This window comes from Trachinotus anak, unplaced genomic scaffold (assembly GCF_046630095.1).
Source record: "Trachinotus anak isolate AG129_WGS33_773 ecotype Australia unplaced genomic scaffold, CSIRO_AGI_Tana_v1 ptg000035l, whole genome shotgun sequence".
Taxonomy (NCBI): Eukaryota; Metazoa; Chordata; class Actinopteri; order Carangiformes; family Carangidae; genus Trachinotus; species Trachinotus anak.
The window spans coordinates 671,692-693,043 of NW_027273886.1; the positions used below are offsets into that span (position 1 = coordinate 671,692).

General features: G+C 41.7%; 1 protein-coding gene across 3 annotated transcripts; it reads right to left on the reverse strand.

Moving 5' to 3' along the window:
- Positions 1-176: 176 nt before the first annotated feature.
- On the reverse strand, positions 177-20,919 carry ythdc1 (YTH N6-methyladenosine RNA binding protein C1). Of its 3 annotated transcripts, none has more exons than XM_071472176.1 (16): positions 20,700-20,919; positions 18,938-19,045; positions 18,446-18,744; positions 17,925-18,318; positions 17,309-17,371; positions 17,007-17,101; positions 16,109-16,217; positions 15,851-15,968; positions 5,579-5,663; positions 5,336-5,490; positions 2,919-2,998; positions 2,497-2,533; positions 1,828-1,867; positions 1,662-1,727; positions 1,382-1,579; positions 177-1,248 (listed from the first exon to the last, which is right to left on the reverse strand). In XM_071472176.1, the coding sequence occupies exons 1-16, from the start codon at positions 20,725-20,727 to the stop codon at positions 1,060-1,062; spliced, it is 2,064 nt and encodes a 687-aa protein (XP_071328277.1). In that variant the 5' UTR covers positions 20,728-20,919; the 3' UTR covers positions 177-1,059. The 3 variants fall into 3 exon arrangements, with proteins under 3 accessions (XP_071328277.1, XP_071328275.1, XP_071328278.1); XM_071472174.1 differs by having other exon boundaries at positions 17,925-18,321; positions 20,700-20,913; XM_071472177.1 differs by having other exon boundaries at positions 17,925-18,321; positions 18,944-19,045; positions 20,700-20,912.
- Between the last annotated feature and the right edge of the window lie 433 nt (positions 20,920-21,352).

Sequence of the window (21,352 nt, forward strand, 5' to 3'; positions counted from 1 at the left end):
TTATGTTGGGGAGGGAGGCTTCATTATTGCTGCCACAGGGAAAATAGAAAACTATCATATTAGTTTCTCCAGCTCCCCATCATCCAAACACAAATCCACCTACACAAGTTTTATTCTTGTTAACTTTATAAAAGAAAACAAATCAACTTAAAATTTGTACAAAAAAAAAAAGACAATTTCAAATTTCAGGCTTTTATTTTGTACAAAAACAAGCACAGGCCTCCTCCGTTCACAAATGGGAAATGAATAAAGTTTTCACCTTCAAATGTTATGTTAGCACTGAGATTGAACACATGGGAGGTTTCATCATCACAGTAACAACCAATCATGGAATAGGAAACAACAGAAACAAGAAATTTTACTTTAACAAAAACAGAACAGGAAGCAGAATTTCTCTAAAATCTGAGTCATTTCCAGTGAGGGGCGACCACGAGCTGAAGAGGGAAACCTCAATATCTGTGTGATGAAATTAAAAACTAAAGATGAAGTAAATAATGTTTATTTTTTATAGTCACTGTTAATAATAATAAACTTGTTAGAAACCTTACAGTACAATGAGTTTATATTTAACATTTAAAATAACTGAAAAAAGAATCAAAGTGATTTGAAGTAATTTATTTTGAAGGATTTTACAAGAAAGACTGCAACCTTTTTACAATAAAACAAGCAATGATTGGAAAAAGATTTAAAAAAAAAAAAAGTTGATCGTCAAGCGATCTCTCAGCTTTGTGTGGCGGCTCTCAGAGGGCCTCCACCCTCATGTTGAAACCTCTGGACTGAAACACTGATAACATCAAACACAGACCTCATTTCATCTGCTAAAGTTAAAATGTGTGGAGCAGAAACATGTATGACGGAGCCGTGTGACAGGTGTGTCTGTTGTGATGATGTCACAGGATCATCAAAATAAGACTTTTGACCACCAGATTTTTATTCTTTTTATTCACATAAAAACTGATGATGCCATCAAGTTGCTCATTGTTGTTTTCATAATTTTTAACAAAAATAGCTGACTGCCAAAAAAAACCCTGCAGATTGACAGGAAGTGATGTCATCAGATCACCTGCGGTACCGCCCCCTCTCCTTGTCCCTCTCTCTCTCTCTCTCTCTGTCCCTCGCTCGCTCTCTGTCTCTCTCACGGCGGGGTCCACCACGCTCGCGCTCTCGCTGGCGCTCGCGCTCACGCCGGCTGCTCACCACTGCCTGTGTCCGCCGCAGGAAGTCATCCACACGCATGTCGTAGTCATGCTGCATGATGGGAAAAAAACCCAAAACAAAACAGAAGAGAGGATATCAGACCAGACATTTCTCAATATGATCTGATCAGACTTTATTGATCTGACTTAAGTTTGGTACCGTCAGGAGAAACAGTAGAACTGACCGGGCTGGAGGTGAAGGCGCGGTGTTGAGGTGCTCTCTGCTTGTCTCTGAAGCGAGGGGGTGGAGCCTCATGTGGTGGCAGAGGGTGGTGGTGGTGGTGGTGGTGGTAGGCCTGGTGAGGAGGTGGAGGGGGGTGGCTGTGGTGGTAGTAGGGAGGGTGATGAGGGGGGGGCGGCTGCTCCACCCCCGGGTACGCTGCCTGATGACACATACATGACCTCATCAGTGTCTGTTATCAATAATCTGATTGATCAGGAAGAGGGTTGATAACTGAACCGTACCAGAGTCTGCCAGGGAGCAGGAGGACCCACACTGTGGTGATAATCCCTCATGTAGTCATTATAGGACTGAAACACACAGGTAAACACAGGTGAACACACCTGATGCTGAGACTAACAGGCCAACACCTCAGGGTGAAGCTAACATGCTAAGACGGTTGTGACTCACCCCGTTGAGAAAAACATCTCGTCTGACGCTGGAGAAACGTCTGAGAACAGAAACAGTGAAAACACGACAGTAAAACTTTCAACAGACATTTGAAGCATTCAGTCAATAAAGTTATTTAAGAGCACCTTGTCAATAAAGTTATTTTCTGTGGTTTTAATTCAGTGAACTTCAGATATTGATTTCTCTAAACTTAAATTATACAAATTAACATAATTTCAAAATAAAGGTTTTCATAGTCAGACCTTTGTTTTTCATGTTTGTTAACATGGCAGATAAACAGTAGAAACAGAGTGACAGTAGAAACAATGGAAACAGCAGAGTGACCATAGAAACAGTAGAGTGACAGTTGAAACAGTGGAGTGACAGGTGCCACATTCCTGAAAGTTTTAAACTGAATAAATTTGTTAAATTTGTCATATTTAAAAACAAAACAAAACATAAACATTGTTCAAGTGTTACTGTTGTAGCTCCGCCTACTTGTCTGATTTTATGAAGTCTGCCTGTTTTTATGTACGTCTCTCGACTATCTATTGTACTTGTTTGCTGGATTGTCTTGTTTTGCACCTAACAGATACAGCACTGCTAATTTCGTTGTCCATTTTTATGTACAATGACAATAAAGGCATTCTACTCTATTCTACTTCAGGTGAATGATGAGGTGTGTCTCACCTGTCCACCGGCTGGTTGCGAAGGTCTTGGATGAACCCTGAAAATAAAATAGATTCTTGTGTTAAATTTGCCTTTTCCTACAGTTCATGTGTCAGCCGAGCAGCAGGATATCAGACCGAAGGAAACAAACACAGAAAATTATAAACAAACAAAAACATTGACAGAATAAATACAGTTTGAAAACAAAGATCAAAAACATCATCAAAAACTTTTCAGAAAAATAAACTTCAAAAGTACTAAAAGTCTAAAATATACAACAAACATTAACTCAGTTTTTAAATTTAAATTTCAAACATCAAAGGAAGTGAAAACGTGTGATCACACAGTGACGTTAGTTTCACAACTTCCACTTTCTAAAGAGACGTTTCAGTAAAACTGAACATTTAAATTCAACCGTAGCTCGAGCGTTTCAGATTAACGACCTGCTCGCTGGTTGAAGTCAGGTGGACCGTCAGCTCGCGGCCGCTTCCTGCCATGGAGGTCGTACTCTTCGGGTCGACGCCTATGTAAACAAGTCAACAAGTAAGACACATACATGCACACAAATAGATGCTCTCACACACACACACACACACACACACACACACACACACACACACACATTACAAACACTGAAAAACTCACTCAGGTCAAATTTCAGATAGAAAAGTTTGTCTTCAGTTCTACTCTGAAATCTCCTCTAATAAAATACGTCTAAGTCGTCCAGGTGAGGGGCTCAGACCAGTTCAGACCAGGTGTTATCATCAGACTCAGGTGACCTGGTCACAGGTGTTCAGCTCTAAGTTCAGGACCGCCTCCTGTACTGATGCCCTCTGAAGGACCGCCTCCTGAAGCTTTATTTCACTGTAGAGCTGAGAACAATCAATGACTCACTCTCTCACTCACTCTCTCTCACACACACACACACACACACAGAAGCACATTGACAACAGACCATCTGTCTGATTGGCTAAAAAAAAACCAAACAAAAACACACCACATCCCTTTTTATTTGCATTAACTCTTGTGATTGGATTACTGAAGACTCGTGTTAACACCAGGTCTGACCAGGTATGACAAGGCCCTACAGATGTTCACCTGTGACCTTCAGTTTAAATCTAACCTGGACTTTATGGTCATCTACAGCACCAATCAGACGTCAGACGGACTCCTGATAGACAAATGTACACTATCAACTTCTACCAGTCCACCTGCCGTGGTCTACTAGTCCCCCCCTTCCAGTCTTACTGTCTACTAGTCCTCCTGCCGTCATCAGTTAGTTTTTACTTTCTGTCTCTGGACCGAGGCTCGTCTGTTTGTTTCTGACTGATTCTCTCTCAGCTCTGTTGTAGCTACTTCACTGTTCGATGGACAAAAACAGCATTTTGACAAATTTTGCTTCATACACACAATTAAAAAAAACAAACAAAGAAGAAGAAGCCTCTGAAAGGAACAACATACCGCTTGTGTTGTTTATGTGGGAGGGGTTGTTTGTTTGTGTCAACAACACTTTTATAAAAAACAGTTTTTCTCCTCAGTCCATGTTAAAGGCTTTTTAAAAAACAAAAACAAAAACCAAAAACAAAAACCCTCTTATTTTGAAAGGGTGGAGGGGGGGAGGGGGGGGTGATGATGATGATGATGATGGTGCAGTCCTGTCAATCAATACACAAAGCCCCGCCCACTTTCATCCCAGCCCGCCCCTCCAGACCAGCAACAGTCCTTCAAACAGAAACGACAAAGATTTTCTGGTGTTTCTGTCGCTCCGTCCGTCCTGTTTCCTCCTCCTCCTCCTCTCACACACACTTTTATATTCAGTTCATAAGAGCGAGACACACACACACACACACACAAACAAGTATCAATAGTTTGTTGTTAACAACCAGCTCTCAGTCCTGATTCAGTGTGTGTGTGTGTACTGGGGGTGGGGGGAGAGGGATGGGAGGTTATTACTGTCCTTCATGAAGGGGGTGGGGTAACATTTTTTCAGTTCAAAAGGCTTTTTTTTTTTTTTTTTTTTTTTTTTAAGTAGTCCATCTTTTCCTTCATGTATCTCTGTAACTTTATCTTATTTTAACCAGTGAAGAAACCCCACCCCCTCAGACATATCACACCCTCTTATTGGATATAGTCCAGAGGCCCCACCCCCTGATCGACCAACCTGCATCACCATGTCAAAGACCAGAAAGAGTCCGCTGGGAGCTCAGACAGTCCCTCACTTTATCTCTCTCTTTCTCTTTAAGCTCTACCTCGCTCGCCCCCTCCCTCCATCAGTCCAGCCAGTGACGCTCATCCCTTCTGCTTTTATTCTGAAAGGGTCAGCCACAGTCCAGCTAAAAGCCGAATATTTAGATTTTTTTAATTTCGAAGTACGAACCTCCTGCAAAGAAAAGAGCTTTGGAGAGGAGAAATTCAGCAACACACTTTAAAAATTCAGATTATGTCTCAGCTACCAATGAGTCTGAAACAGAAAATTAAATGTAAACTAAAAATTATATATTTAATTGACAAAAGGAGAAATTAATAAAGTTAAAATGTTGCTTAACTAAAACTAAATTAAAAGAATTTAAGACTTAGACTAGACTTTGTTAACGAGCATCACCCCACCAAGGATTTTAACTTCCTGCCTGACTGCAAGACTTCAACCACAGATGCAGAGCAAGGCGTCACTCCGTTGGATATCCCCAGACTGGAAAAACCACAACAACCACCACAGAACCAGCAATGCTAGCTACAGGATAGCTAGCCACCGGCTAAAGGCAGCGGCTGTCTCCGTTGTCCGGCAGCAGGTGGCGCGGTGGTCGCAGCAGGAGAAGAAGAAGAACAGGAAGCGGGAGGAGGAACTTGATGATTGGCTAACCTTCCCGGTTCACGTTGCGGTGGTCGGCCTCGAGGCCGTGGTTCAGTTGGCGTCCGACGTTTGTGACGAACACGGCGAGCCACCTGGTGAACGTCCACGCTCTCGTCCAATGGGAAGAGGGCACAGAGCTGAGCGCCAACATCTGGTTGGATCTCCTGAAAGGTTTCAACAGTTTTAAACAAAAACATTAGAAACAACATGTAGATTAAAAAAGAAGCAAAAGAAGTGAAACGGCGAGCTGACCTGTCCGTCCCGTCCAATCTTTACAGGCTTGTGTTCGTTCCAGGGGTTGGACAGGTGAGCCGTCTTAGTGAAAGGAAGTTCCCTCCTGTCAACAACAACAACACCTGTGTGTGACTGAAGAACTGCAGCACATCAGAACCACTTCCTAAATCATCAATCACAACAATTCACACACTACAAATAACAGGAGAAAAAACACGAACACCCAGACTCTGCACTTAGTGACAATAGCAAACAGAACAACATGTTCAAAGTGAGGTTCAGTTTTGCAAGACCGGAAACACAAGTGATCTACAGTGACCACTGAAAACGTCGAGTAAAAGTCTGTCACCTACAGGAGGAGAAATGAACAGTTTAGGTCATAGCTCATTAGTCGTTACTCCAGGTGTGTTTTTTATGATAACAGCCTGGAGCTCACACCGAGTTATTTAATTATGATGAAAGTGTTAATGATGAAAAGTAAGCATTAACCAGCTGATTGTTACGTGTGTGTTCTTAAATTCAATCTTGGTGGTGGGAGTGCGGGGGTATTGGTGATCTGGGGGCTGCTGATGAACTACTGCACGGTTAAAATACTGGAATACAAAAGGTCCTGTAGTAAATCATTGTGTATTACATTTGCTTTACATTTCCATCATTACAAAATCAGTCTATGATGGTGATCTGTACAAAACAGTGCTGTTGAAATTTGCTACTAAAGAATGTTCAATGAGAACAGGAGAAAATAAACCAATGTTAATTCTGTTCTTGATTTTTTTTTTTCTCATATCATAATCCGGAAAGTATTCACAGCGCTTCACTTTTTCCACATTTTATTATGTTACAGCCTTATTCCAAAGTGGATTAAATTCATTTTTTATCTCAAAATTCTACACACAATACCCCATAATGACAAAGTGAAAAAAGTTTGCTTGAAACTTTCGCAAATGTATTAAAAAAAAAAAAAAAAAAAAAAATCACATGTACAGAAGTATTCACAACCTTTGCTCAATACTTTGTTGAAGTACTTTTAGCAGCAATTACAGCCTCAAGTCTTTTTGAGTATGATGCTACAAGCTTGGCACACCTATGTTGGCCAGTCTCTCCCATTCTTCTTTGCAGAACCTCTCAAGCTCCATCAGGTTGGATGGGGAGCGTCAGTGCACAGCCATTTTCAGATCTCTCCAGAGATGTTCAATTGGGTTCAAGTCTTGGCTCTGGCTGGGCCACTCCAGGACATTCACAGAGTTGTCCTGAAGCCACTCCTTTGTTATCTTGGCTGTGTGCTTAGGGTCGTTGTCCTGTTTGAAGATGAACCTTCGTCCCAGTCCGAGGTCCAGAACGCTCTGGAGCAGGTCATCATCAAGGATGTCTCTGTACATTGCTGCGTTTATCTTTCCCTCGACCCCGACTAGTCTCCCAGTTCCTGCTGCAGAAAAACATCCCCACAGGATGATGCTGCCACCCCCATGCTTCACTGTAAGGATGGTACTGGCCAGGTGATGAGCGGTGCCTGGTTTCCTCCAGACATGACGCTTGGCATTCAGGCCAAAGAGTTCAATCTTTGTTTCATCAGACCAGAGAATTTTGTTTCTCATGGTCTGAGAGACCGTCAGGTGCCTTTTGGCAAACTCCAGGCAGGCTGTCATGTGCCTTTCACTGAGGAGTGGCTTCCATCTGGCCACTCCACCATACAGGCCTTATTGGTGGAGTGCTGCAGAAATGGTTGTCCTTCTGGAAGGTTCTCCTCTCTCCACAGAGCAATGCTGGAGCACTGTCAGAGTGACCATCAGGTTCTTGGTCACCTCCCTGACTCAGGCCCTTCTGCCCTAATCGCTCAGATTGGCCGGGCGGCCAGCTCTGGGAAGAGTCCTGGTGGTTCCAAACTTCTTCCATTCACGGATGATAGAGGCCACTGTGCTCATTGGGACCTTCAATGCTGCAGAAATGTTTCTGTACCCTTCCCCAGATCTGTGCCTCGATACAATCCTCTCTCGGAGGTCTACAATAAATTCCTTGGACTTCATGGCTTGGTTTGTGCTCTGACATGCACTGTCAACTATGGGACCTTATATAGACAGATATGTGCCTTTCCAAATCATGTCCAATTAACTGAATTTACCACAGGTGGACTCCAATCAAGTTGTAGAAACATCTGAAGGATGATCAGTGGAAACAGGATGCACCTTAACTCAATTCTGAGTGTCATGGCAAAGGCTGTGAATACTTATGTACATGTGATTTTTTTTTTTGTTTTTTTATTTTTAATATTTTTGCAAAAATTTCAATCAAACTTTTTTCACTTTGTCATTATGGGGTATTGTGTGTAGAATTTTGAGGTAAAAAATGAATTTAATCCATTTTTGAATAAGGCTGTAACATAACAAAATGTGGAAAAAGTGAAGCGCTGTGAATACTTTCCGGATGCACTGTATTTGTACTGCTAAAATTTTAACAATACCCATCTCTCGGTCAGACTAATATTTGTTGGAGTTATTAATTTTTGTTTGTGAAGGCAGTGCTCTCGCTGCCATCCCAAGCGTATGATAAGCTGAGGTACTTTGTGTTTGTTCTATTAATCCTGGATGACCACCAGAGCGTTCAGTCACTCAGAATCCTTGTAAGCTTGTGAGAAAATTCTGTCGGAACAAATTCTTCGATTGGAAACTGGAAAATGTACCCTGTCTTGAGGCATCCAGGATCATGGGTGACATTGTTATAAATGTTGTTTTCTGCACTTACATGAGATGGGAGATCCAGTACTTGGTAGTACTGGTGGTGCTTTGGTAGTCATCCAGGATTCATAGAAACCTAGTTACATTCGTAACTGTAGCTTTGGTCCCAGAGGTAAACACAGCAAACAGGAGTCACTCAAAAATCCTGACATTCAGGCATTAAGGAAAGCTGCCTCTTAAGAGTCCCTGGTCCCCAGAGCCCCAATTAGACCTACACCCACTAGGCCCTGACGATGAACGATGAGGGATCACTGGAACATGGCTGGTGGGCAAAGAAACAGGACTTCGAGGAGGACTTTCAGATGACAAGAGGTTCTGATTAATTGTCTGACAATTCAGTTGGTCAGAGTCAGATACAGTTAGACAGGGAAAGGAAAAGTCAGACAAATGTCTGAACCTAGATCAGAACTCAAGAGAAGACCTGAGGTCGCTGCAGTGGTTCCCCCAGGAGGACCTGGAAGAGGTGCCTGAATTGGATATAGATTCACAGCAGAAAAGGAATGGCTAGACAAACTGTGGGCCTATATATCTCCGTATATATCGTCCGTAAACGCCTTGATGGAACTTCTTCAAATTTGGCACAAACTCTCACTTGGACTCAAGCATGGACTGATTACATTTTGGTGGCCAAAGGTTAAGCTCATGGTGACCTCACAAAATGCAGTTTTGGCCTTGTGAACACAATATCTCGAGAACTCCTCAAGGGAATCCCTTCAAATTTGGCACAAACGTTCACTTGGACTCAAGGACGAACTGATTAGGTTTTGGTAGTGACATTACCTGTGACACCGAACCTCCAAGAAGTGTGTCAAAAAAATGAATATGATTGTATCAAGGCTTGAGTCGTTCTATCAAAATCATGTGACCAATGATGTCTGAAGCTTTGTTTCACACGCACCCATGTGACTGCTTCAAAATCTGATTCAAATGTTTAAATCTTTGCAAATAAGGTAAACTAAAACCAAATCACATAAGTTCCCATAAGCACCTTCAATGGCTGCAATATAATTTCCCCTGATCTGTACACAAGCACTCACATGGTTCATAATAAAATATTTCCTGTCTGTATTTGTTAAAGCACTGCAACTGTCAATCACACATATACTCCCATGTCTCTAAGCACTGTGTTGCTCCCAGTTTTAAACCCTTGAAGCACCAGACCCTTTCCCCAAGCACCAGTAACTCTATAGAACACTATTTAGATTATTGTACTCAGAGGTTCCATTAGCTTTGCCTATCTCACCCATGGTACATTGTTGGTCTGTACAGATGCACTACAACCAACTACAAATAACTTACTCAGGTAGCTCACCTGGTAGAGCACCTGTATCCTTGTGGCAGTAACCCGAGTTAGAGTCCAATCCATGGTCCTTTGCTGCATGTTTTCCCTCCACTCTCTTTTTACTTCCTAAATTCGTTTTACTTGTTTACAAAAGGGAAATAGTTGAGGACTTCAGGTGGCGCGCCACACAGCATGGCAGCATAGTCACTGAGCTCCGGGCATCAGCCTTAAATTCAGTTTTCATTACTCATTAATACTACACACAAACGAACAAATTACATCTCGCTTCGACGATGAATGGGGACAAAGTTAAGAAAGGAGGGTATGAACTACGCAGTAACTTTGAAAGAGAATCCGAGACAGAGGCTGAAGCTAGCGAAACTCCAAAACAAGATGGAGGCTGCAGAGAGATCGAAACTCTGGATTCAATATGTACGGTGGTGAGTGAAGTTATGACTACGGGAATGGCAGCACTCCAGGCCGAACTGAAAAAAGACCTTTGAGACTTCCGCACGGGCTTCAGGGAAGATATTAAAAAACGAATGGACAAATTTGTATCAGAAGTAAACCGGAAAATACAAGATGTGACAGGCCAAATTGAAGGGGCAGTGGAACGCATAGGCCAGATGGAAGAAAACATGCCCGACATGGAAAGATGGAACTTAGGAGTCAAAGATACTCTCACCCAGCTGCTCACTAATCAGCGGGCGCTACAGGAAAAAGTGACCGATCTGGAGGGGCGCTCCAGGCGCAATAATATCAGGATCTATGGCATCCTCGAGGACACGAGGCAGTGACTTTTATTGAAAACTTCATCAAGACGGAGCTGGGGAACGAACTCGGCCATGGACTGGGGATTGAGCGCGCACACCGCGCCATGGCACCGAAACCACCACCGAGTGCCCCGCCACGCTCTATGGTGGTCCGTTTCCTCCAGTTCTCCGTCAAAGAAAAGATCCTTCACGCCGCTTGGAAAAAAGAGCTCCGTGTCCAAAACAAACGGGTGTATTTTGACCATGATTATGCAACGGAGGTGCAGAACAAAAGGAAGGAATATATATCCATCAAGAAAATACTACGAGATAATGGCGTACGTTTCCAGACCCCACTAACAAGAATGCATGCTTTTTTTGAAACGGGCCCTGTAATGTACAACAGCGCTATACAAGCAGCAGAAGACCTGTGGAGGAGAGGATACACGGTGGGCAAGATCCCCGGCGGCAGGACCAAGGGCAAAGACATCTCGGAGGAGACGCTGGCTCGGCTTCTACCCTGGAAGACAACGGAGGCCCGACCCGGTGGAGAAAAGCACCGGTTCCAGGAGCAGATTCGGGAGAAGTTGAAGGAGTACCGCAGAACGGAAACCAGGAGCCACAGCAAGGGATGAGTGAGACATTTAGCCTAATCATAATTTCCCCATTATCTCATTATAATGATGTTTAATTAAAACATAGGCTGATGCCCATGGGCAAAAGACAGAGGCACCAAACTTTTTCTTTTTTTTTTCCCCACTACTGAAGGCCCCACCTTGTGGCCAGCCCCCTCACTGTCTAAAACAACATGACAGCTTTTATGTTGGAAGTTCAGTTCACTGTTCTACAATGTTCTGTTCTATACTGTACTGTTTATTACCATTGGTCCAGGGTGATACAAGAATGTTTCAAATGTAAGACTGAAGCATTATCAACACTATAATATACTGTCTCTGAATGTAAATGGGCTGAATAACCCGGTCAAAAGAAGCAAAATGATAGCTAAAATAAAAAGGGAAAAGATAAATGTGGCATTTTGGCAGGAGACACACCTTTCAGGTGCTGAACATGAAAAACTTAAAAAGATGGGGTTTAGAAACACCTTCTTTTCATCATATAAGAAAGGAAAAAGAATGGGAGTAGCTATATTGATTTCAAATGCTGTCAAATTTGAATAAATATCTCAAATTAATGATAGATAGAAGGTAGATTTGATTTGGTAAAAGGAAAAATAGACCAGAAAGAAGTAACATTATTTAATGTCTATGCTCCCCCTGGAAGCAATATAACCTTTTTCAAAAGGATATTTGAACTAATTACATCACAAACGTATGGGACTCTTATTTGTGCAGGAGATTTTAATATATCTGAACCCTTCTTTAGATACAATCAATAGAATAAGAAAAAGGAATTTGATTGAAAAACACATAAACAAAGTAATTAAAGACTTGGGACTTATTGATGTATGGCGGGCTCTGAATGGTTCAACTCCAGGTTATACTTTTTATTCTGCAAGACACACAGCCCACTCAAGGATTGACTATTTTTTCATGTATAACAAAGATCTACATAGGCTGAAATATTGCAGAATAGGTCAGAGGGATCTTTCAGACCACTCAGGGACGACTTAATACCGGTTTGCTAAATGACCATACCTTTAGAAATTCAATGGAGAAGGACTTAGCATTATACATGCAGGACAATAATAATGGTGAAGTAAACCCCAGTATATTATGGGACGCAGCCAAAGAGGTTCTTAGGGGGAAGATTATAGCCAGGACAGCTGCACTTAAAAAGGTGAAAACCCCAAAATTAATTGGTTTACAGGAAAAATTGAGAGACCTGGAACAAATACACATAACAAATAAAGAACCCTCGATTATACAACAAATTAGACATACTAAACAGGAAATAGATAAAATACTAGGTGAGGAGATGGAGAAAAATATAAGATTCATGAAACAAAGATATTACGAGGCTGGCCCTAGGGCTGCAAAATTGTTGGCTTGGAAGCTCAAAAAACAACAGGCAGAAAACACCATCCACAAGATTAGAGACCCTACCACAAATAAAATTACTAACAATTTGGACAGCATACGAAAAGCATTTGAAAGATATTATAAATCTTTATACTCTCAATCAAAACAGGTTGATAACCATACAGCTGCTGAATTTTTGAGCTCCTTAGACCTTCCCACTCTAGGTAAAGAAGCTAATGATAAACTCATCTCACCAATAACAAAGGAGGAAATAAGTAAAGCTATCTCAAGTTTGAACACTAGCAAATCACCTGGCCCGGATGGCTTTCCTCCAGAATGGTATAAGTCAATGAAAGATCACCTGCTCCCTTATTTGGAGTCCAGTTTTAATTACATTCTAAAAGGAGGCTCCCTCCCTCCCTCCTGGAGAGAGGCCTTCATATCTGTGATCCCCAAAGAAGGTAAGAACAGAGTGGACTGTAAAGGGTACAGACCTATTAGTGTTTTAAATTCAGACTATAAACTGTATGCCACCATTTTAGCAAAAATAATGGAACCTGTAGTGCCCTTGTGAATAGACGAGGACCAAACGGGATTCATAAAGATTAGGCAGACACAGGACAACATAAGAAGAGCCTTACATACCATCGAACAGATTAACAAAGACCAAATTAGTGCCATCATTCTCAGTTTAGACGCGGAAAAAGCTTTTGATTCAGTTGGGTGGGAATTTCTGTATTTAGTTATGAAGAGATTTAATTTTAGTAAGGATTTTATACACTGTATCCAGGCACTTTATGCCTCCCCCACTGCAAGAATTAGTTAATGGCAGTCTGTCTGATTCTATAACTTTACAACGTGGTTGCAGGCAGGGCTGCCCTCTCAGCCCCAACTTATTTAATTTATTCATCGAACCCATAGCCCAAGCAATACGTCAGCAGACAGAATTAGAAGGTATATTCATGGGAGGAGAGGAATATAAAATAATTCTTTACGCAGACGATGTATTGATCACAATAAAAAATCCTAATTCAGGCCTGCCTCTATTAATGATAATGCTGAAAACATATGGGGAATATTCAGGATATGCCCTAAATATACATAAAACACAGGTTATGATATTTAATTACACACCTACAGAAGAACTGTATAGTTTTAATTGGAACACACCCTGTATTAAATATCTGAGAGTGAGTTTGCCTAAAGATATGACACAATTAGTCAATATTAACTATAACTGTATATATATGATGATGTATATATATATAATATATGATGACCTTGATGGGTGGAGCCTGCTGCCTCTTGACTTCAGTAGCAGAATTAGATCAATAAAAATGAATATCCTCCCTAGGTTATTATATCTCTTTTTATCCTTGCCAGTGGAAATCCCTCTGAAAGAATTTAGAGAGTGGAATAAACATATTTCACGATTCATCTGGAATAAACAGAGACCAAGGGTTAAATTTCCCACCCTTCGGCTTCTGGAGGAGAGGGGCGGTAAGGCCCTCCCATCTTTAAGGGACTGCTATTTAGCAGCCCAACTGAGACCCCTAGTATATTGGTGTAATTCTTCTTATGTAGCTAAATGGAAAACCATGGAGTTATCATTAACAGATGCACTGATAGAATCACTGCTTGGTTTTATGGGAATGGAGAAAAAAATATTACATATGGAGAGCCAATGGGTTAACTGCTCTTTGAAGGTATGGGTTGAGGTGGCTAAAAAATTTGAACTCCAAAAACAGATAAAACTACTTAGATGGCCAGCGTATGACTCCGAATTCACACCAGCATTACTAGATCATAGATATAAACAATGGACCTATTATGGTGTTACAGCTGTATGCAAAATTGTTAAAAAATGGGAAATTAACAGCTTTAACAATTTATGTCAAATGTATGGACTAGGTGGGCATGACTTTTACAGGTACTTACAGTTCCGTGATGATTTTTGTAAAAAGCTGAACAGTTGTAACCCAGCAGAGCCACCAGCAATTATTCACATATTTATGGATGCAGACAACTCTGGGAATATTAAAGGACTTATAAGCAAGTTATACCACAGCATCACCTCATTGAAGAAGGATTCTACAGACTATGTGAAACAACGATGGGAAAAAGAGTTGAATATTGTGATTACTGAGGACATGTGGCTGAACGCAGGGAAAACACAGTCATCCTCCACCAGCTCCTGGATTTGGAGAGACTTCCGTTGGAAAAGCTTAATTCGTTTTTTTATAACTCCCAAGCAGAAGTCCAAACAGACTGGTACACAACTGGCCTGCTGGAGAGAATGTGGAGAGGTCTTTGCTGATCATGCTCATATTTTTTGGTCTTGCCCCTCCATCCAGTTTTTCTGGAGGGAAGTGGCAAAAATTATTTCAAAGGTTCTATGTTTTAATATGAATGTATCATTCACAACTCTATCTTGGGAATATGCCAGATGGGTTGAGTAAAGCTGATTTGTACCTACTTAGGGTCTTGCTGGCTGCAAGTAAAAAGGCCATCACAAAATGCTGGCTCCAGAAAAATGCCCCCACTACCGATTCTTTTGTTAATATTATAAAACAACTACATGTATTAGAGCAAATGACTTACTCAGTCAGACTCCAAAAAGATCTAGGGGAAAAACGATGGCAGAAATGGCAAACCTATTTGGCTAATGAGTGAGACTGTATGCATGTACTGGGTATGATACTTTGTCTTTTGGATTTGTTGATCACCCGCGGACCTTGAATATGGGTAATTGTTCAATGTTTTGTATTTGTCTTTTTGTTTTACCTTCCTGTACTAAAAGATGAAAATGGTCTATAAATAAAGAGTTAAAAAAAAAAAAAAAAAGAAAAAAAAAAAAAAGGAAAATTGTCCAAATCCACACTGTGAAAAACTATCTTCATTTTGTTTTCCAATTACTTGGAGTATGCAGTGGAACAGTTTTATTTATTTATCAATTCATTTATCAATAATCCATTCATGTATTCATCTATCAATTCATTCATTTTTGCTTCAAGGTGATTCATGTGTTGGTTGGTTGTGAAACGTTTTGCATCACAGCAATTTTCCTCATTTTGTTTGGCAGGCATCCTCATTGAACTCTGATTTGAAAAGCTTCAAGTAATTAATCATTTTTCCATGCAGCTGTGTTGAAAGCTTTGGTTCCTAAAAGCTTCACTTTGCCATCACTTGGTTTTGGTTGCTAAATGTCAAAGGTCAAAGTCACAGTGACCTCACAAAATGTGGTTTTGGCCTTGAGAACACAATATCTACATAACGCCTTTAAGAAATTTCTTCAAATCTGGTATAAACTTTAACTTCAAGGACCAACTGATTCGATTTTGGTGTTCAAAAGTCAAAGGTCAATGTGACCCCACAAAAGACCTTTTAGCCATAACTCAAGACTTCACACAGCAATTATGACAAAATTTCACACCAATGGTAATATCTTATATGACTCTGGATTAACAGGGATGTAATCTGAAACTAGTCTGAGTGGCAGAGGGAAACAACCACAAGGCAGTAATTCTAGTTTTGTTGTCATTTACCTGCAGAGCCAGTCAATTTTAAAGACTCCGCCCAGCATTTTGGCATTCATGCCAGCAGGAAGAACCCAGTGGATCGGAGATCCGCCATGATGAGACTCTGAAGCCAAACGAGCAAAACCTACAGATGATGCAGACAAGACAAAGGAATTTAAAACATGTCAAGAGGAAGAGAGGGAAATGGAAAAATGTTCAAGTAACATTTGATAATATGATATAAAAATAATAAAAATAAATTAATAAAGTAAATGGTTTCTTAACCTTGGAATTTGCCACTCTCCCTCACAGAGAAGACGAGGACGACACTCCGAGCTGAGCGGAACGCTGCATTCAACTTCTTCTCATTAACCGGCAGCGTTGACCACACACCCTGAATGTCATTAAAATATCATTAACACGTCATCAACATTAACAGTAGGTCATCAGACGGAACGTGTCATTTTAAAATGGTACATGTTGTACCAGTGGAGGAACGTCATTAAATCGACCTAAGGACGGTTACAGAGACGCTGAGTCATGTTCAACTTCTTCCACTTGAAGGAGTAAGAATAAATGTCCAAGATTGAAAACTATCAACACAGAAAATTACTTCCATCAGTTTTAATGAAGGTGAGTAGAAATAAATAATCCTACTGAAACAAGGATTTTTACACTTTGCTCTTGGGAACCTTCAATGCAGCAGAAATGTTTTTGAGCATCAACAAAATCTGTCTCTGAGCTCTGCAGCAGTTCTTCCTCCTCATAGTTTCTGCTCTGATCTGCATCGTCAGCTGTGAGGCCTGATATAGACAGGTGTGTGTCCAATCAGCTGATTTACCACAGGCGGACTCAGGTCAAGGTGTACAAACATCTCAGAGATGATCAGTGAAATGAAGGAACTCAGCTAAATTTTGGGTGTTAAGTGTCTGAATACTTATGTCAATGTGATATTTCAGTTTTTACTTTTTAATACATTTGTAAAAATGTCCAAAACTCTGTTTTCTCTTATGGTGCACTGAGTGAAGACTGATGAGGGAGAAATTAGTTTAAATGATTTTACCCTAAAACTGTAAAATAACAACCTGTGAAAGTCTTGGATGAACATGGATGAACTGTAGCTGCCTCAGATTGTAGCCGTGGAAACAGTGATGTAAACAGAAACACGTAAACATTAGCGTACCTTCGCTTTAGCCAGGGAGACGTTCTCATGGTTGTTGCTCTTTATGAGGAAGAATCGAGCGTCTCGCAGGATGTAACGCAGCTTACTGGTCGGATCTGAGGAAACGCAGGATGTAATCTGATTACTTCACAGGAAACCTGATTCTCTGATTATTAACTGAGCATTGATACTGTGTTGTTACATGTTGTGGAGGATGTTGGTAAATTACAAAAAACCTGCTCAGCACTAAAATGATTTCTCTCTCCACACAGTTACGACAGAACATTAAAACATTTAAAGATAATGGAAAACGGCCGCCTTACTCTCCATCCCTTTACGAACAGCTCGGACCGACGATGACAACTTCTCCTGCTTCTTCTCTGAACCTTTCAAGATAAAAGCACAGTGACAAACAGAAAACACAGCAGCTGTTACTTATGTTTGGTTCCATACGGTTTTCTGAGTGAATAGCTAATCTAACAGATAAATTTGGTTACTTTATTTTAATAAACAGTTTAATTAAACATACAAAATAAACACAGAACAGAAGAAATTACTTCATGTCTGTATCTTTCACAATAAATTTAAAATTCATGAACATTTATTGTATTTTTCAACTGCAGAAAATTCAGAGAAAAGTCAAAGAATAAAAACAATTTAACAAGAGATTTTTTTAAATTAAACTCGTTAATCTCAATGTATTTATTTAATCTTAAATATTTGTACTGTTTCTCTAAAGCTGAGATGTGGACACTGTGGATGTCAGTAAATCTCACTGGACATGAAAATGTTATTAAACCACAGGAAACAGGTGGTGGTCTGTGATTGGTTACTGTCGAGCTACAGGTGAGAAAAAAAAGACAAGGAACACAGAGCTGGAGAAAGCAGAAAAGTCGACCCAGGTCAAAATAAAAAAGGTTTTCTTGTTGTCATGGTTACCTGAAGCCTCAGAGGCAGAGCCTGAGCGAGCTGATTCACCATCATCAGAGAAACTGACAGACGAGGCAGAACGCGAGTCGCCAGCCTCGCTCCGAGTGTCGTAGTCATTACCCTCGCCGCCACGTCGCTCATAATCCTCCTCTTCCTCCTCCTCTTCCTCCTTTTCTCCTTCCTCCTCCTCCTCTTCCTCCTCCTCTTCCTCCATACCCTCCTCCTCCTCCTCCTCTTCCTCCTCCTCCTCCTGATCTTCCTCTTCTTCCTCCTCTACATGGGATGCGGCGGGGGAGGAGCTTCCTGAGCCCTGCTCTGAGCCGTACTCCTCTGCTGTCTCATCCTCTGATCGGTTGTCCTCCTCATGGGGGGAGGGGCTTGCCCGCCGCTCATCGCGGCGCATCTTCTGAAGACAAAAAGAAAATGAATGAGATTCGCTGAAAGCAAGGAAGTGGTGTGTACTGCATGTGTACTGCAAGTAGTGGTAGCAGTCTAAGTAGTAATTGCAGTAGCAGTGGTAGTACCAGTACCTGGCTCAGACTCTCCAAGCTTCTCTGGGAGTCTCGGCGTCGTGCGTCCTCTCCTCCACGGCTCCTGGTCGCCTCTCGGGCCCCTCGCCGTCCCTTTCTCTCCTCGTAGTATTCGTGTCGGTAGCCAGTGGCAGCATGTCGGCCACGGGGGCTGGACGCCGGCTTCTTAGAGGAGGAGGAGAGAGGTGGGCCGAGGGCTCTCTTATTGGTGGAGGACGACCTAGAGGGGGCATGACCTGATGAGGGGCGGAGCCTCTTTAGATCATGGTTGTCAGAGCGCTCACTCTTCCTCTTTGTTCCTGACAGACAGAAAGATTTAGATGTGATACAGATGTTCTCATGATCCACTGGTTTCAGAGGCTGGATCAGCAGAATGACCAGTACTACCAGTATTACCACCAGTAGTACTAGTAGTATCAGTACTATCAATACTACTAGTATTACCATTACCACCAGTAGTACTAGTACCGACAATAGTACCATCAGTAGTACCTATACCTTTCTTGTCGCTGATGTCCCGCTCACTCTCAGGGTTGTACAGCTCGTCGTCCTGGTCTGGCGCTTCAGTCAGAATATCTTCCAGCACGTTTAGTTCTCCATCTGAAACAACAACTTTATTTAAACTCGACCACTGACACTGAGCTGCGCCTGAAGCTTGTTGTTATCAGTGGGGAGGAGGTGGAGAGACAACGCTGAGGCTCTCTGCAAGAAGGGACAGAGCTGGCTGTTCTCTCTGAGGAGGCTCAGGTCTTTTAATCTAAGCTGCTGCAGATGTTTTAGCAGGCGGCTGTGGCCAATGTTCTCCTCTTTGCTGTGGTGTGCTGGGAAGGAGGCACAAGGGGCCGTGGTGCTGACAAAGTGAAGGAGCTGCAGGTCAGCTCTGTGGTTGAGATGGAGCTGGAAGGTGTGGAGGCAGTGACAAAGATGAGGACGAGACATGTTGTCAGAGTCCTGCGTGTTACACATGCGTTAGTTAAAATAAACAAGTTGTTGCTGCTGTTCATTGTTCCATGTCTCAGAATGTACCCATTTAGTTGAACTGCTGCTCGGTTAAATCACCATCTAATACCTCATGGACCAGCCGTGTAAACAACCTCTGTGTGGGACTGACTGACGCCACTCACTTTCCTACAACCAATTGACCAATCAAAACTTGGTTCACCAGACTGTAACGTCTTCACCCAGGACAGAAAACGGTTTGTGAAAAGGAGGATTCACACAGCAGGAGATGATTTGTGGATTTCTCCATAATTTACTCTAATATAGCTTGTGTTGAGTCATATAAAGTTTATTAGTGGTTCATTTTCTTATCATCCATGAATCAATGATAAATGACCTTTCTTGTGCTACGCAATTATTCTAAATATTATCGGAATGGCAATATGGCCAAGTGCAACATCTAAATCACAGAAGCTGCCATTTTTTGCTGAAGTTCAAATGTGTCAAAACATAATTGAATCATTGTGGAGCTGCAGAGACGCCCTGCCCTAAATCACATCATCATCCATCATTTCCAGATGTTTTTTAGTGAAAATGAAAATGACTGCTCCAACTGAACTGACGACTCATATCTGCCGAAATAATCGCAATATGATTTTTTTTTTCCTTTGCACATCATCCAGCCCTCTTTTGGTTTGTTACCGGATTTATAGAAGAATATTTGCCGTGTTCCGCCTCGGAACCTGAATCGCTAAAATCCACATTTATAGGCTTAAGTAAAATATTGTTAACAGTATTATTTCCAGAAAACACTTTACTGTGATGTCATTTTATCTTAGTTAAACAGATTTAGGTCGAGATCGGATCCGAACTACAACAAACCACTGTGATGGAAAGATTGTTTCCCCTTTTCTTTATTATGAAGCAGCCATCAACCAATCACAACCCGAAAGGATCAGAACACATCATGGATCCGAAAACATCGTGTTCGGATAAATTTGATTTAAAAGAGAGTGAAGCAGCAGAATCTGCAGATTTTTGAACGCTGTCTGGTGTGTAGTTCCACGCAGCGCGGAGGCGTTAGCGGCTAATACACAAAATCAACGAGAGAAGAAGAAGTACGAGCTGCTGGTCACTAACTAAACACGGTAACTTCTCACCAGTCACTGACTAACGTGATCAGCCATGATTCAATAAACCTATTCGTTATTGATCCTTTGCAGGAAAAGACCTATGTACCAACAGAACGAAGATAGCACATATGCTAATGCTAACAGCTAACTGCGGTTATGAAAGCTAGCTGCTCGAGTCTCACCTTTGTCCTCGCGCCGGTCGGCCGCCATCACCGCCGCTGTGACGTCACTCTGAGGTAACTCCGAGGTTCACTGGGTTTTAGTTTAAATTAAAAACAAAATAATAATAAGAAAAGACTGACTGGGAGCAGTTGAAAGAGCAAATGGCGGACAGTCTGTTGTTGAAACTTCTTCTTCTTCCGCTGTTCAGTACCAGCCTCCGGTTTGACTACCGCCACCTCCTGACACATCTTTAAAATGTCACCGAGCGAACAGAGAAACGAGGGGGGTATATCAGTGTTACACACAAAGACCAAGAATCTTACAAAACAAAAACTCCAGTTTTATAGTTTTACTACGGTTCACTGCTTCAGCCTGTTTCACATCAATAAAGACTATAATAAAATAACAAACACAGGAACAAGCTGGTTGAATTGGATTGCGTAACAAAATTCAATTCAATTCAATTTTATTTGTATAGCGCCAAATCATAATCTACATTATCTCGAGGCTCTTTACAGGGTCAGGTCAAGACCTTACTTTGTTACAGAGAAAAACCCAACAGTTCCCACAAAGAGCAGCGCTTGGCGACAGGGGGGAGGAAAAACTCCCTTTAACAGGAAGAAACCTCCAACAGAACCGGGCTCAGGGTGGGGGGGGGTCTGCCTCGAACGGT

Coding starts and splice junctions, on each gene's coding strand:
- ythdc1 (XM_071472174.1), bottom strand. CDS start 20,727: ATGGCGGCCGACCGGCGCGAGGACAAAG. Junction 18,745..18,937: donor CAGCGACAAGAAAGGTATAG/GTACTACTGATG, acceptor TCTGTCTGTCAG/GAACAAAGAGGAAGAGTGAG. Junction 1,249..1,381: donor GCGCCTTCACCTCCAGCCCG/GTCAGTTCTACT, acceptor CCCATCATGCAG/CATGACTACGACATGCGTGT.